The following is a 17,244-nucleotide window of genomic DNA, read 5'->3' as shown; positions in this document are numbered from 1 at the left end:
GTGACCACAGGCTTTTCTTTGTGAGGATTCTGAGCGAGGGAGGGCAGGGGAACAAGCAGGTGTAAGTGCAGGTGGCATTGCATTGTGCTGACAGGTTAGTGACARTCCCTGGGACTGTCAGGGAAATTGTGTTGCACACAGACAGTCAGGCATCCTGTATTTGCTGTCAGGAAATGGTGACTGCATTATAAAATTACTTGGGAAGTTGCTTCTGGGTACAGAGTCAATGTGTATCTGAACAGTTGCTTCGTTTGGATGTTGAGGGCATTTGGGGCAGAATTTGTTGGTTTTCTGATTTTTTTTCACCGAGTTCTTATTACAGTTACTATTTTTTATTTCATGTTGAAAAACAACCCCAGGACTATAGACCAAACCTTTTAAAATGCACATGAAGACTCCTCTCTGTCCTGGTTTATCTCATGGCCATTTACACTTCCTTTTGTGTGATGGAGTCCAACACCACAAATCATTTATAGGAGTCAGCACCTCCTGGATTCAAGCAGCCTCTGAGTTGTTGAGGTGGTGAGCTGTAAACCAAGTGATTTAAATGTTTGCACCCTGCTCAGCTCTTCACAGATGATCTTTCTGCACAGCACAGTGGGAAATGTTACAATAATTAAATCAACACATGATGACGGGTACTCTGAGCTCAGCCTGCACATTTGTGCATGTGTGGTGTTCTTGTTTGTTTGTTTTTTTTATGAAAGCATTGTGCTCTGGAGAAATAATAGTCTGTTTAATGACTGATAATCAGCTGGTACCTGCATCCTGGGGAAAAAACSTCTTCCCATTTTTTTCTGGTTGACTTGAGTGAGGTGCCTGATGAGGCTGTGGGGTTTTGCTCTGATTCKGGGGCAGAAGGCTCAGATGAGCTTGGGGCATGTTGGGTGGAGGGGGAAAACCTGCTGGCAAGGCRAAGTTCCAACTGTGATGCAGCTGGGACAGTGTGACAGGGACTTCTCTGGCTGAGCAGGACACATTTACACCTTCTCCTTCCAGGGAGAAAAAGGAAAGCCAGCTGGGCTRCAGATTCCCTCAGCACTCTCCTGATGGGCATCTGTTACAAAGGGAATTTTTCCCAATTACACTCTTTTCCAGGTTAAGTGTGTCCCCTCCTTTTCAACAAAAAACATGTTTTTCTCTAACATTTTGATACAAAAATGCTTTGAGACTTTATTTTTTCCCATTGCACAGGGAGAAAAGCAGGTCTGGACAGAGCAGGTCAGTAATTTGGAGCTGGGTCCTGGCCCCCTGTAGCTGTGTGGTGCTCCTAGGGTCTCTGCAGGGAGGCTGCAGCTGCAGGCTGGGCAGAAATTCAGTGAGGAGCCCCTCAAGTTCTCTTCCCTAGCACTGAAGCCTTTTCTGCAAGCCATGACCTTTATTTTTCCATTTCTTTTGTACCTCCACAGCCTCATTCTCCCCCAGGTTTTCTCCTTGTGTTAAAGAAAGAGAAATGCAGCGCTGCTGGCACATCCCAGGTGAAGGCCAGAGGCTGGGAAAATAATCTGTCTTTTTGACTTCCTAACTAACCTGGAGGGGTAGAGACACACCAGCTGTGAAGTCCTGTAGTTCCATCCTATTTTCAAAGGAGCAAAGCTTTAAGGAAGGGTGGTTTGGGATGTCTGATCAAAGGGATATGAGCAGGGCACACAGGGAGGTCTGTGGGTTGGTAGGAAGCAGCGCAGGCAATTTTTGAGATCTAAGAAGGCAGAGGAACTTCAAGAGCCTTTTTTTTTTACCCCCRAGTGATTTTCATGTTCCCTGTGATGTTAGTCCATTAAAACACAGCTATGTGGTCKCAGAGAATTTCTGAGGAGTTGGTGCAGACACATCAAGGCTGGATCCAGGAGCAGGAGTGGAACCTGCTGAGCCCTTGAACAGGGGAAGCCTTGGGATGAGAGCAGCACTGATTTCTGTATCTGATCCCAGCCTGTTTTCAAGGTGCTCCAAGCAAGAAGTGGCCACTGAGGATGTGGAAATCCAAAGAGTGGTGCTGGGGACAGCAAGAGAAATGTTTTCTTGGCTTTCAGTGTGGATGTGATGTGAATTTAATCTTCGTCTTTAAGCTCTGCTGGTTGTCAATCATAACAGGAGGTGAAGAGGCTAAAACATTCTCCTGTTCTGCAAAAAGTAATCTGGCAGGGGAAATAACTCTGAATCTCGACTCAGGTTGAACAGAATTAAGTGGCTGAGGGCTGTCATTCTGCCTCCAGAAGGTCACACTCAAACTTGCCTCTCTCTTCTAAAAGTCAGTCAGCAAAATGCATCAAATATTGATAGATTTAATCTGACTTTGTAAATGAAGTTCAGGATGAGCTGGTCCATGGCTTTAGCTGCTGATCTCAGTGGCCATTTCCTGGCTTGGGGTGACTTGTGGCATTAAGGATTGTCATCTTTAGAGCAGAAGGATGTYCCCAGTTAAAGAGGGGACAATATTAATTGATTATTTATTGTCAGAAAGACTCTTGAGGATCASTTGGTCAGTATKTACAGAAGCTTTAAAAGCATCATYACTGYTGTGTGATTCCATCAGGAATAAATAGCAGTTTAGAGTTTGGACCTGTTGTGAGCTTTTAAGGAATAATATTGGTGAAAATCCTGAGTGACACTCATGTTTTAAGGGTCTTGGGGATGTGATGGTGTCAGTGAGTGAGTCTCAGTCTTGAGGAGAGTATCTGCTGCCTGGTCAGGTGCATTGTGTGTTGATACTGAGGCTGTTCTTCCTTTSAGATAAGTGATATGTTGAAATACTTTAAATTGCCTTTGCCCACTCCATTTTTCTCCTGCAGCAGAAGACAGATGGTATCTGCAAAATAAAGYGTCTTTATTCCCTCCCTTACTTTGCTTTCTATCCCATTATCTCAGAAGCTTCCATTTGTGATGCTGTTTTACTGGTGCATAGAAACCAGGTGCAGAAACCAGGTTTCCAAGGAAAGGAAGGATTTTAGTCTTAGCACTGCTGGTGTGGGATGTGTGTGCTTCTGTCATGTAACAGTTGGGGAGGGCTGTGGAGCATTCATCAAGGAATGACTTGAAACTCTCCAGGATTTAAAAAAAAAACAGTAGCTTTTTTCTTTTTTCTTTTCTCTTTTTTTTTTTTTTTAATCCTTGGAACATACTTCACTTGGAAGACCAGACTCAGATGTTACAACTTCCTAAACTTCAGGGAGTTAAAACTGTGGTCTGTGTGTGGCTTATTGGTGAAGCAGGCAGCCACAGGACAAARTCTTCTATCCAAAATTAGGAAATCCTGAGTTAAAAGCAGTCACAGAAGACTGGCTGATTTTTCAGTTCGTGGTTGATTAGGAAGAATTGAGAAGACAAAGTACATGAAGTGACCAGTTTGCCACCCTGTGTGAAGGGTTGGATGTCACTGCRATGTCCCTGCCGTGGTGGTGTGAGGTTTTGGGAGGGGAACACGTTGGTCCCTGCAGTTTGTGGCTCTGTGACAAGGACGTTTTGGCTCTGCAGGGCTGCGGAAGGTGATGGTCCGGGCRCACCGACAGGCCTGGTGCTGGCAGGACGAGTGGTACGGGCTCACCATCGAGGACATCCGGCAGCTGGAGAAGGAGGCCCAGCTGATGCTGGCCCAGAAGATGGCCCAGTTCTGCAGTGAGAATGAGGCAGAGCAGCACGGTGTCAAGGACACTCCTGGGGAGAAGGACGTGGAGGCCAGCACGGGGTCACCTGCTGACACCGAGGAYGCCTCTGCGAACAGCGACGGGGCCTCTGGCAGGTCACTCACCAAGCAATGGTCCACCTCCTCCAAATCCTCACGGTCTTCAAAGAGAGGAGGTAAGATGCTGCCAGTGACTTGCTTTTCTGAACTCATGGAGGTTGGGCTTTTGGGAGGTTGGACTCTGTCTCCTTGTGGGCGCTGTCTTTGGGATAATGTGTGTTTGTCCTATGAGTCCTGTTAGCTCAGAGGCTTCCTCTGCTGCTGCTGCAGGTTCAGTCTTTTCAGGTGATGTGTTTTGGGTTTGGGAATGTTTCTAGTCATCCCATTACTGTGACTCAGCATCACATGGAGTTTTTGCCGATGTCAAAAGCACAGAATCTGTGAAAGCACCGTAGAGGAGCAGGTAGGAGCTGGCTGGCAGCACTGGGGCTCAAAAGAACCAGAGGCTCAGAGTTTTTGTTACCCAGGAGCCCCTGGTGGTTTTGTAGGGCCCTTCCATGGTGTTCCCTTCTGGATATCTGCTTGTCCTTGATGCCTGTAGCACAGCAGGTGCCTGTGCTCCTTGGCCAGGGTTCTTTGCCACCTCCTGCCTGTCATTTCAGGAGGGGTGTTTGGCTTTGTGGGGTGCACTGGGGCTCTCACAGTGAAACACCTCAGCTGCTGGGGAGATGAAGGCAGGAACCCCAAAGGTGTGTGGGTGCTGCCACCTTCCACTGGTGCTGATGTGCAGTAGCTGTTTGGAGACACCCTGGGGTTGGGTGGGACTGTGGATCATGTCTGTATTCCCTTTGAAACACCATTCAGGAAGCTTTCAGGATTTTGATGTTAAAGCTCTGCTGTGGATACCCTGTAAGGACTCAGCTTTGAGCCTTGGATTTTGTCAGTCACCTCTCCCTTGGGACTCACCTCGTTCTGCTCTACTAAACTCTTCCTTTCTTTGAACCGTTCTGTATGAAGGGGTGAATCCCTGGTGAGTTACAGCCACCAGGTTCAAACCTTGAGCAATTCCCTCTCTGTTTAGCCAAGTGCTGCTGGTAGCAGGGAAATAGCAGCTCTCACTGCAAGAGAGGGAAAAAAAAAATCTTGATTTTTCTGAAAACCAAGGGGCAGCATTTCTTCCAGTGAAGAAATGGGTGGAACGGTGGAAGGGAACATCTGGGTGAGTGAAGCTTCTCCATCTATCATATGCACTAACTGTTGGGAGCTGAGTCTCCATTTTTATTTCCCACTCCATCACTGATTTCATCGCAGGGTGAATGAGAGAGGAGCAGTAGTTTTACCTTGCARTGACTCACTCGAGTGAGCCCCAGGGAAGAACCTACCAGATGCTTCATAAATCACTGCATAAAGATAAAAATACTGGCTACTTTGCCTGCACCAGGATTTTATACTGATGCACCCATCTCCCATTATGYTCTTTGCACAATCCCCCTGTTTCACTGCTGACATGTTCGCTGCGAGTTGGAGTTTTCAGACCCCAAGGATTTCACTTGAAGGTTTTCACTGGGAGCAAAGCATGCATTTCTTTTCAAGTGCAGAATGTCTCAGCTTTTACAAGGAAAAGTAATGAAAGAAATTAATTGTGATGTGCTGGGAAGTACGTCACGCAGATATTTTAATCCTCCTTCATGCTGGCAGCACATTACCATATGGAAGCAAGGAGGGCTGTCGCGACGCACCACCACCTCCAGCTGAAAAAAAAAAAAAGCCTTTTCTCCAAAAGATCTCCTTGTCTCCACCACCCCAGCGAGACCTCTGGTGATGGCAGGACCCTTGTCCCAGCCCATATGTTGTGAGCTGCACTATTTTTAGCAACCATTATGCCAGTGCCTTGACGTCACTCCGGCGTGAATTAGCTCTGCTCCACCACCTCCTCTCTGCCTGCTCCCGAGGGTGGGTTCTGGGGGCTGCTGAGCTGCAATTCCATGGCTCTGCACAGGGTCTCCATCCTCGTTCCATGTGACACCCTCCTGGGAGATTGGAAGAATTTTTCTTACCTATTCAACTCTGCTGGAACAATAGCACGAAGCGGCTCGTGCGGCTGTCACAGTAACCGGAGCCTTGCAGCCTCTTGCATATGCTAAATGAGAATTTGTCAGTCTCCTCAGGTTTTTGCTGGGTTAGGTGGCTGCTGTGAGCGCTTTGTGTGCGCTGTGTGACAGGCACGAGGGGACAAACCCTCTCTGCCATCGTTCTCTGGACAGYGCTCTCTTCTGCAGGCGGCAGTTCTGTGACAACTTCAGCCAAGGAGAGCTCAGGCTGGATCGTTGCTAAATTAAATCTGAAAAAAAGAGAAAAGAAGAAGCCATAATGTGTTTATATTTAGCTCAGAGAAGTCTGGAGGGGAAAGTGAAAGGGAGCAGGTAGGTGTAAGAACAGCAGGGCAAACAGCACTAAAAGGACTTYGGGGTTTCTCCTTTCTCTGTCAGGACCGCTGCTCCGACAGCTCCCTTTGAAGTAGTCAGGTAGCATGTTGTTTAAATCATTCAAGTTTAAAGTTTAAGTAGATCTCTAATCCAATTTGTGTGGAAGCAATTTCCTTCCAGAAAACAGATTATTCCTCTCCAGGCTGCTCTGCTCAGCTGCCCACCCGAAAGTTAGCGAAGCAGAGGCACGGCTTGTGTGCTGATGAGAGGCACRGAGAAAGCTTCCAATCAGCCTGCTTCCTTCCTAATTGCAAACTTTAAAACCCAGCTGATTTTGCACGTCCTACTAACAATTATAAATAGCTGCCATTCAAAATAGCAGAAGAGGGATCCAAGCAGCTTTGCTTTAATGTAACATCTTGCTGGCAGGTTCTACCAACAGTAAACAAACAGGATCTGTAAAGCGGTACACTGACATCACACCAGCATCATCGGGGTTTTGTGTTTTTTAATATTGCAGCAGTGAATTTTCATACAGAACACATGATTCTTCCTCCAGCAAAGATCATGTTGGGAACTCTCCGTCTTGTCGATGTAGCGTTTCGCATAAGGCTTTTTTGTTTTTTCCAGCAAGTCCCTCKCGCCATAGTATCTCCGAGTGGAGGATGCAGAGCATTGCCAGGGATTCAGATGACAGCTCAGATGATGAATTCTTTGATGCACATGGTATGTGGAGCCTAAATCACCATCGTTTCTTCCCTGAAATGGTGGGGTAAGAGAACGGAAGGCATGAAGGGCGGGGGGTGAGCAGGGAAGGAAGCGAGACTTTTTTGCTTTGAAGTCTTTCCCTTTCTAAGCACGGTGTGCAGCTTCGGTTCAGCTTCTTCCAGCATCACCCAGCAGACTCTTAGATTTAATGCAGCACCATTTCATGTRCGGTCAGAGCTGCTTGAGGGGATCTTGAACAGTCTTAGCCCTTGGGGCTGTATTTTATGTGGTGCAAATGAGTGTGCGTGAAATTCAGCAGTGCTAACTGGGCTGTGGGTGTGTCCTAATGATTCACTGTGACTGATTATTTTTCTAATTTGTTTTTTAATCAGTAAGAGGTATGATTAATTATCCTGTCTGGGCCTGAAGAAACCCAAATTTGCCTTTTATTAACTCCTCATTCTACCATCCCAAGAATTAGAACAAAAATGCAACAAGGTACTTCATGTGCCAAAATTAATCAGTGTTGATTCCAGAATTCCCAAAGTAGTTTTGATTATCTGTATTAAGAGAACGCTGTTATATTTTTTTTCCCTCTGTGCATGTGTGTGGGAAGAAGRTTTGTTCCACTGCACTCATTTTATGTATTGTACTTAATGCAAATTTAAGCCTGAAGGKCTCTGTCTGTACTGACAGATGGACTCTCCTCCCGGCTGGTCTGCTGGAAGTGAGAGGTGCAGTATTTGCTGATGAAGTTGGGAAATGCTGTTGTTAAAAGATGTTAAAAGATGACACCCCAGTTTTGCAAAGCAGAATTTCGCTGATGCTCAGATTAAGTTCAACCTCCATAAACTGATGATATCATGTTCCAGACGAGTTCTCCGTCAGTGTTTAGGCATGGATCTCAGATTGTGGGGTAGAAAGTCATGTGTAATGATCTGCCCAACAGCAGCTGAAATGKCCAGGACATGTGTAAGTTGGGATAAACGTGTGTCTCCTGCCAGGAAGGAGAAGGGACAACTTAGTTGAAGTGTCTCTATTCATTAACTTATGTGGCATTTKCAACAAGTATGTGAGGGATTTATTGCAGCCTTATCCATACAAGAGAAGGGGAGTGASTCATCCAAAAGGCACCATCGTTACCCACACGCTTTTTGCCTTTTTAATTACTCGGTAATAAAACTGAGATGGAGACTGCTCTGCCTGGGATCCAGGGCCCCAGGGAATCCCTGGCGTGCTCCTAACAGGTCTGGGAAGGGGAATTAACAAAAACGAGCCTTGTGCACCTCTGTTGCAATACTTGTAGGAGGTTGCTCAGAGTAAAAGCAGCTGCTCTCCTACGAGCAGCAGCGAATCTCAGTGTGTGCGCACAGTTTGTCCTCTGCAGTCGGCACAGTGGGGTTGAAAAGTCTGCTTAAATCTGGTGGGATCTTGGCTCATTAATCAAAGTGTGTGTGTTGAGCAGAGCYCTGTCCCCAGGAGGGATCTCTTGGTGGCCCTTGGCCCGCAGAGATTCGGGGCTGTGAGCAGGGCTGGGGCTCCGCTCRCGGCTCATCCTGCCGGGGTCGGTGCCATGGGAACTGCGGGGCTCAGGATGTGAGTCAACAGCAGCAGAGTTCCTCACAAGAGCTTCCCATCCTCACACACACACACATTTCCTCACCCAGCAGTGGGTGGAACCTGAGCCCGAGAAGATTCCTTGTCTCCAGCTTCCCACTCACGCTCATTCACTGGGAAAGATGGTGACAAATACAGTAATATCAAATATCTATYCTGTAATAAATGCTAATAATGGGAGTAATACCCCATTCAGGGATCACTTGAGCAGCAGTMAGGGCTGTAATTAGACCTCTCAAGGAATTAAGTTTAATATTTAGATTAAGTTGCTGGAGGAGCTTTGAGTGCAATCGTGGTCTTAATTCTCTGCCAGCACGTGTGTTACAGGCCTGTGCTTTCCACTTGCTCYGGACAGGCAGCTCCACACTCCCTTCTGCAGGGAAATTGGGATTTACTCCATTTTTTTTCCATGGCTGAAAAAGGAAATGGCATGCTGGTGCAAAATTTCCAGGTTGCTCTCTTTTTATGGTCAAAGTTGAAATAGAAGTTCCTAAAAATAATCAGGCTTTGCTTGGATCTTCACTTAGTGCCCTTCATACAATTTTTTTTAAGCTATTGCTCAGATTTGTTGAAAAGATTAATATATTCCATAACCTTTTTCGTTCCCCRTTGTGGGATTCTTCCAGCTAATTATTTTCTTAGTAACTGTACAGTAATAAGAAAGTGGAAATCGTAGTCTGGGACTCTGAAGATTACAGCTTTTAGATCTTCAAGACATCTGTAATTACTGCTGTTATTACGTTTATAACTCTTTATTAAATTTACAAGCCCAAAATTTTCAGGAAAGAAATACTAAGCACAGAAGAATAAATAAATTAGAAAGCACTTAACCTTCATAGCCACAAAAGATACATCCCCAATGGAAAAAAAAAAAAGGAGAGAGTTCCCCTTTGTATGTCACTTCCTTTTAATTATAATTTTATGAACATAATGKTTTTGGGACCCTTATTTTTTATTGACTGTAAATAAGCCAGAGGATTTGGAAGGCACCGAGGTAGGAAGGAAATGGCAGATCCATGCTCTCAGTGTCTCAGCTCCTGAGGAAATMAGCCTGGGGAGTTCACCTTCCCATTGTTGCCCTTTTTAGGTGTTTGATCCTGTGAGCAGCTGTGATCCTTGTCCCTGCTTCCCCCAAAAAAATCCCACAGCTCTGGGAGGATCCCAGTGGGAATCCTTGCTTTGTCCTCTCCTGTGCTGGAGCATTCTGGCTGCTTTAGCACCATCAGAGAGAATTGAGAAATAAAGGCCAAACGTGGTACCTTAGATGATGGCATTCAAAATCCATGCTACTTTTTTCCATGTTTTAGGAGTTTTGTTTGTTTAAATCGTGCAGCTAAAACATTTTGTTTATTTTTCGAAAGGTGCTTTGGTTTGTACATAGCAAAAGTATGGTAAAACTGGTAAAGTATGTGGTTTATTTTGACTTAAGCTATCCAAATGTTTAGAGATTGCAGAGATGTGGGGCCTTGGTTTTATTTAAAATTCTGTTCTGTGCTCTTGTCTGTTTTGTGTGTGTGACTCTCAAAAAATSTGTTTTTTAAAGAGGACTTGTCTGACAATGAGGAAATGTTCCCGAAAGAAATAACCAAGTGGAGTTCCAACGACCTGATGGATAAAATTGAAACCGCCGAATGCGATGATGTCCAGGGTAATTCTTTTCCAAGTATGAACTGCATGTGCTATTTTAGAGTATTTCCAGGCAATTGTCACAGCCTCATTCTGAACAAGGGAAAACTTGTTATCTTCATCTCACAAAGGGAGAAGCTGAGAGAGAGCATAAAAATGACTGCCCAGTGCTGCYGGAAAAGATTTGCTCAGTGGGAGCTGGGATAGCTTTTGATTCTCTTCTATTTTCCACATTGGTTTGGCTCCCTTTTGTGACAGCCAGGATTCTCTCATATAATGATGAAATATCCCAACTCTGTCTCAAATGACTTGAATTTCTCCTGGCTCTTCTTTCCTTTTGCTTTGTTCTTGACTGTATCTGCCTCAGTTTTATTTTCTGCTCATCATTATGAAGTGGTGAAAGGAAGCTGCAGCTCCTCACCAGAGCGATTCGTGGTAGAAGGTGGCACTCAGTCTTTCTGGTACAAAGTCAGTCTGTGTGGGCACAGATGTAGGAATACATCAGATCTCTACTCCCCAGCCTAGTTCAAGCAATTCCTTTTATTTTCCCACAAACCAATCATTTCTGACAGCTGTGCAGGGATTTCCCATTGTTGCCATCATTAATAAAGCAGCGGTACCAGATCGCTGTAATGAGAGAAGAGCTCCCTAATATCCTCAGCTCTTACCCCGGTTATGAGAAATTGCTGGAAAATAAATGAYCCAGCATTGCCCAGGCTTCTCAGGTGGAAGGAGGCAAGAGGAGGGAGAGGGTGATTTGATGAAATAATGAAGGAGATGTGAGGCATTGGAACAGGCAGAGTCTTTATGGAAGAGTTTCTTCACCGAAGAGCATCTGGCAGCGCTGATATTTTACACCCTGTGCTTGCAGGTGACTTGTACCAGGAGACACCAGCTGAGTACCAGGTTGGCTCCAGCGTGGAGAGGCTCAGCATCATCGAGGTGAGTGCTTTGGTTCTCAGAATGAGATCCTGTGTGCTGGGATGTGTCCTTGTGGGGTACACGGGGGAACGGGTTCCTCCCTTTGCTGTGAGTGATGCCTGCTGTCCATGTGCTGCTGAGCCCCAGGGACACCTCTGTGTGTCCCTCTGTGCTTCAGATGGGATTAAGCTGCTTGCAGTGCCTGTATTATGGTCTGTCAAAGACCACRAGCATGGTTTTGGAATTACTGTCTGTAAGTTCGTGGTGGTTTGGCTTTTCCACAACAGACTGAGAGCTCAAGGGCCATGAGGAGAGTGGGTGGCTCGGAGGGGAACAGCTCTGGCCACCTCAAAATAAGCAAGTCACAGCCCTAAGATTTCTCTTGGAACTCAACATGGTGTGGAAAACTTGTCTTCCTCAGAGGGTTGTGCGAACTCAACCCCCTCCTGTTTCTGCTTTCATTTTAGAAAAAGAACAGGCTTCAAAGCAGGATGAAAAAGACAGTYATTTGTAGTTGTTCACAAGCTGTCTGCTAAAACAGTATGAAATTCCTATGCAATGATTTTCAGGTTAAAATTCTTCATCGCCAGAAGGTGGTTCAGGGTTTAGGTGTTTTAAGAGGCTCCAGATCCTACAAGGAAGTTCTGAATAGTTACCTCCACCCTTAAACTAATCAGCAATTCCCCACTTCCTTCAGAGCAGAGGGTAATGAACTGAAAGGTGCCTCCAAATTACTGCTGATAAACTTGTGCATGACCTGAGCTTGGTGACTCATGTTATTCTGCCAATAAGCACTTAAAATACTTGTCTGGAAGCAGAAGAGGTGCTGAGACACTTCCAGGGCTCCTCCTGTGCCCCCACCCAAGGAAAGGTTCACTGTGCAGGTGCTAAAAGTGGAGTCAGAGAAGGTTTCARGAGCAGGCATGAATACAGTGCAATGGTGCTAAATTATTAAAGGCCGTTCTTACGCAGGAGGTCTGGAAAAATCGTTATTACAGCCTTGGATGTGAATTTTAATAGTTGTGGTGGGCTGTTAAGTAAGACAAGCTTTAACATTATCTGGTAAAAATGTGATCTGGTTGTTAGGCTGCTAATGTGTGCCTGGGCACGCTTTCCTCCCACCAGCAGGTCTGTCAGGGATCGATCACTGCTCAAGGGACATCAGGTGACTAAAGATGCTACAATTGGAATYTGCCAAATGGAAAACACTGCTGCCCTCCACCCCTTGTGCATCCCCTCTCTGTGGCTGTTTCTCTGCCTCAGGGCTCAGGATGTTCTCAGACGTTGTCTCTGCTGGCACAGGGGGCAGGTACAGGARTGTTTGCACAGATCTCAGAGCTGTGGGATGGAGGATTGGAGKCTGTGTGGGAGCTGTAAACACTGAAAGCCCTGGTAGCAAACAGATATTAGAAATAGTTACTGCTCTGTTGTGTTACAGCACATGCGAATGGATGCTCTTCTGCCTGCCTGGGGCACCAGGACTGAGCTGAGAGCTCTTCTGGCAGGGCATTTATGATAACCCACTCTGGATGCAATTCCCTCCTTCCCCCACATTACAGCCTGTTTAGGCAYAATAAGCAAATAACCTGGACAGCCAAATTAAAATCCCTCACTGTGTTCATGCTGCAGTCTCCTGGACCTGTTGGCCATTCCTTGGGTTATGGGCTCATGCACTTTTTTCAGTTCCTCTCTTGCAGCAGTTTAAGCAAATCTGGAGTGTTGTTTATAACTTCTGTTTTAGGCAAACATSCAATGACTGCTTTTCCCACAACTTCTCCCCTCAGTAATTTGCCTCTCACTGAACTGTTGGATCTCGTTTGTTAATTTTGCTGAATGTGTTTCACTGCCAACTGCTGCAGCTGAGCTCAGCACCCCACAAAAACCAACACCCATCTCTTATTTTGGCATTTTCCACCCTAATACACACAAGTAATGCCTTTACTGCAGCCATGTTTTACCTGGGTACAACTTTGTGCAGTTTTTTTTTTTTTTCTTTCAACATTCCTTCTGCTTCTGACAAGTCTGTGTGTGGATTTGTGCATGCACAAGTGTAGGATAGGAGACCTGGAAGGAGGACTCAGGTTCTCAGCTGGTATTCTGGTGTATCTRCTGGTCTTTGCCATAATTAATTTGCCATTAATTAAGCACAAGTCAAACCCCTTTGAAAAACGAGCATTTCTATGTTCTCTCTTCCATCCCCACCTAGGATGAATCAGTGCAGCCATTAATGCAGCCGAGTAAAATCCACGTGCTCCTCTTGGTCCTGCACGGAGGGAACATCCTGGACTCAGGAAGTGGTGACCAGAGCTCCAAACAAGGGGATGTCAACACCATCACRACCGTGTTTGACACGGTGATGAGGGTGCATTACCCAGCTGCTCTTGGCCACATTGCCATCAAACTTGTCCCCTGCCCAGCCATCTGCTCCGAAGCGTTTTCCTTGGTGTCCAGGTAAGTTGATGCTATTTTATCATGGAATGGGGTTTTTTTGAGGTGTTTTGATTTTTTTGTTTTATTTGTTTGTTTGTTTGTTTTTTTTTAAATTTTATTTTTTTTGTTTTATTTGTTTCCCTGAGATGTTCTGCACGTAGCACTGAAAGCTCTGACCATGCTTTGAGAGTGCATTTATTAATGTATGAGCAAGGCATTCAATCTCGATTTCATACTTAGCTGCAGTGAATACCATAATCATGCARCACAAGTTCTGAGATTGATTTATTCTAATTAATCCAATAAACACTAAGGATTTAATTCCTTGTCTGGGGGTTGTTCTGTCAGTGTAAGTACGTTGTCCTTGAAGATTTACATTTGATGGGAGAGAAAGATTTATTAAGCTCTCACCCATTCACAGAGGAATAAATGGCCTTTTTGTTTTGAGCCTTTTTTTTTTCAAATGAGCCACAACACTTGACTGTATTGCCTGCCAATTGTTTTCCCCTTATTGCCACTGTCTCTTACCCTCTGCAGCCTCAGCCCATACAGTTATGATGAGGGCTGCCTGTCCAACAGCCAGGATCACATTCCCCTCGCTGCGCTGCCCCTGCTCGCCACRTCCTCCCCGCAGTACCAAGAAGCCGTGGCCACTGTCATTGTCAGAGCCAACCAGGCCTACAGTGAGTTCATCAAATCCCAGGAGGGCACCTCCTTCAAYGGCCAGGTGAGCCAGGGGCTGCTCAGGTCACAGCCAGGGGAAGAACAAGTGAAGCAATTTCCTTTTGAACTTCTCTTTGCCTTAAATCTCTCAGGAGGGATGGGAACATGACAGYGTTGGGCTGCAATAAGGAAGTGTTGTGCTTTCCATTTCTTTCTTTCTGAGAAAGAGAGAGATTATTGCTTTTGTGCTGTCCTGAACCTTTGGGATTCAAAGCAAGGTCTGATTTTTGTGTTCAGCAATGAAGCTACAAAGCTGTGAAGTTAATCAGGTTTCAGCGTGACACACCTTTCCTGAGCAGGAATTTGTTACTAAATGTGGTCTCTTCTCCATTGCAAACCAAGGCTGTTTAAGCATTCCTGGCTTTAAAGGACCTTCACCAGCTCATGCTGGACCTGTCACACCCGTGGGTTTGTTTTTTGAGGCTGTTCAGCTGCTGCATCCCATAAAGAGCATGACTGAGCCTCACACCCCTGAGCAAAGTGACTCCCCAGCCTCACGAGGGCAGAGACCTTGGAGGAGCTGTCACACTGTGCTGCTGTGGTGTGATTTATCCACCCTGAGCTTCTTCCCAGCCAGCCCTCTCCTGCCCAGGGATTTTTAGTGGCTCTCTGCTCACACCCTTGGAGGCAGGGCAGTGTTACCCTCGGGTACAAAGGGGGCAGAAGCACAGGGAAGCTTCCCTGAGGTAGCACAGACAGCTGGCAAGGGGGAATCCAGCTTGGTTTTTGGAGTTAGTGCTGGGATCAGGGCTCTGGCTTGCAGGGCTYAGTTGGCAGCTCAGTGGGGACAGCCAGGACACCTGAGCTGTGTGAGAGGATGGGAATTTGTGATGGATGTTCTCTGGCTGGAGTTTAACTGATGAAGGCACTGGGCATCCTGTTAGTCCAGCTTGCCCASCTGTAATGCAGCRCTCCRGCCAGCTGTCAGTTCTGARCTGAAGTTAAGGGRYTTTTTTWAAAATCTCCTTTTTRWTTCTCCTCCCTCTCCTCCCCTGCTCTGTTGCCTGTCTCAGGTGTGCCTGGTAGGGGACTGTGTTGGAGGGATCCTGGGATTTGATGCCTTATGCTACAGCAATCAGACCGTGTCCGAGAGCCAGAACAGCAGCCGGCGAGGGAGCGTGGTCAGCGTCCAGGTAAGGGCAGCTCTCTGTTCCTCCATGGACCCTGTTTTGGGTGAGAACCTCCTGAAACAACAAACACTGCATTCCTTATCAGTGGCAGACGTGTGAAGATGCACTGGGGTCAGTTTGGGTGCTTTTGCTCTAAACAGGGATGTTTCACCCTCTACTGAAGCATCACCCACACCTTAAACAATAGTTTGGCCTGAGATTAAGTATTGGCCTCAAATGGATCTTGGGATAAAGGAGAATCAGAGGGAGATGTTATAATGTGAGCATTATARCATACAGAATTACTCTTAATTCAGCTAAATCCATATATTTCAAACCCCAGGACACSGATCTTCTGTCTCCTGGAATAACAGTGAACAACAGCCACTGCTCCAGTGGCTCTAATCTGGAAGGCAGCAGACACCTCAGCAGGAGCAACATTGATATTCCTCGGAGCAATGGAGAGGATCCAAAGAAGCAGCTGCCACGAAAAAGGAGTGATTCATCCACCTATGAACTGGACACGATAAAGCAGCATCAAGCCTTTCTTTCAAGGTAAGATTTAAGATTTGGAAGGAACAGATCCAGCAGTGTCCAGGAGCTGAGGGTGGTGCATCTGTGGAGCCTGCTTTGTCATCCTGTGATAAGCAAGGTGGAGGAAAGCAATTTAGATTAGACRGTTATCGATTTCAGCATGTTGTATATGCAAAAAAAAAAAATTAACAGCTTTCTTACTGAATGGCACTGAGAGGACCCAGCTTCTCTACTGCATCAGTGTTGCAGTGGCAAGAGCCCTTGGAGCTGTTGTGTGACAGCCAAGGCAGTCAGGGAACTGCTTCTCTGCTCTGCTGCAAATGTGGTGTGGGGTCAGAAAGCAAATGGAGAAATTGTGCGAGGGAACTCAATGAAACAGAGCTGGGAACCCCATGTTGTATTAATTTTAAAGCATCTCTGAAACCTGATTTTGAGTTATTCTGTCCCTTGCAAGGGCTGTTTCATTGCACCAAGGATGTGTTTTGAATTTGTTACTCACTGTTGAAGCCTTCAATATCACATTTTTAAGCTTCTTCAAATGGACTTTCAGAAATGTTAACATAACTGATGGAATTTTCATAGCAGTCTGTCCATGGCCACTGGTTCAGAGATTATTTCTGTAAACCCAGAGGATTTTTCTGACTGAATCATCTTGTTCAGCCTCTGGAACTGGACAGCCCAGACCTTTTTCTCCTGCAGGCCTGGAGGAACTGCAGTAAATATGCTCTTAATCCCTCTTCCCTCATGTCCCAGGAAGTGGGGAGCAGTGTCCCCCACAGAAAACCCTATCACCTGCATTGCAGCCGTGTCCAAGGCTGTTCTTTTTGCCCTGAGCTAAATTTCTGCATTTCTTCCCCTCCATCACTACTTGGAATCATTGCCTCAGCACAGAATTTGTGTTGTCCTGCCATGTCAGGGCCCTTTTGTAAATGATTTATGGGAGAGAGAAGGTATCGAAGTGAATGTTGTTGTTGCTCAGAGATAGGATATTCAGAAAGACAGCTGCATTTACAAAATCCACAATGAGTTTCCTGGCTATTTCCAGCAGGTTAATAAAAGGCAATCAGCCTCTTGTTCTTGCCTCCACAAAACAGTCTCCTGTATTACAGGAGAAAATACGAGTCGTGCAGAAATGTGCTCATTCTCCTCCTTGTTATTGACCTCAGGGGCACAGACTCAGTTAAGGAAATCAGGCTGGCATCCTGATGCATTTTTACACCTATTTCAGAATGAGTGCTGGGCCTGATGTGGGTAATGGATTGCTCAGTTTGTTGTTCCAAATAGCTTTGTGCTGGTCCTCCCTCCTTCATCTCTGAAGGGCTGTGCCTGCACCCAGCATGCAGCACTTGTGGGTCCCTGGCAAGAGCTGCTGGGACTCAATGGGGTGACAGATTGGTGTATCTTTAAATCTTAAAAGTTTTATATGTTTTAAACCTTGGGCTAAAAATTTGTCTCCTCCCAGAACTGCAGAGCAGGATTCCCACAGGGAAAGGAGCAGGTTGAAGCTGCAGTAGGAGCTCTCTCTGTCTCT

At 46.0% G+C, this 17,244-nt stretch overlaps 1 protein-coding gene across 5 annotated transcripts in view; it reads left to right on the top strand.

Moving 5' to 3' along the window:
• Window positions 1–17,244, top strand: part of PITPNM2 (phosphatidylinositol transfer protein membrane associated 2) — a 59,181-nt gene that overhangs the window by 19,547 nt on the left and 22,390 nt on the right. For all 5 annotated transcript variants that reach the window (XM_057385629.1, XM_057385628.1, XM_057385626.1 and 2 more), the window contains exons 5-12: window positions 3,472–3,795; window positions 6,676–6,771; window positions 9,914–10,018; window positions 10,868–10,938; window positions 13,124–13,368; window positions 13,885–14,074; window positions 15,084–15,203; window positions 15,523–15,734. In XM_057385629.1, the coding sequence (XP_057241612.1) occupies window positions 3,472–3,795; window positions 6,676–6,771; window positions 9,914–10,018; window positions 10,868–10,938; window positions 13,124–13,368; window positions 13,885–14,074; window positions 15,084–15,203; window positions 15,523–15,734 (1,363 nt within the window). The remainder of the gene's footprint in view (window positions 1–3,471; window positions 3,796–6,675; window positions 6,772–9,913; window positions 10,019–10,867; window positions 10,939–13,123; window positions 13,369–13,884; window positions 14,075–15,083; window positions 15,204–15,522; window positions 15,735–17,244) is intronic.

The sequence above is a fragment of the Malurus melanocephalus genome, unplaced genomic scaffold, assembly GCF_030028575.1.
Source record: "Malurus melanocephalus ecotype Western Australia unplaced genomic scaffold, MMel_1.1 scaffold_849, whole genome shotgun sequence".
NCBI classification, from domain to species: Eukaryota; Metazoa; Chordata; class Aves; order Passeriformes; family Maluridae; genus Malurus; species Malurus melanocephalus.
This window is presented reverse-complemented; position numbering and strand designations above follow the sequence as displayed.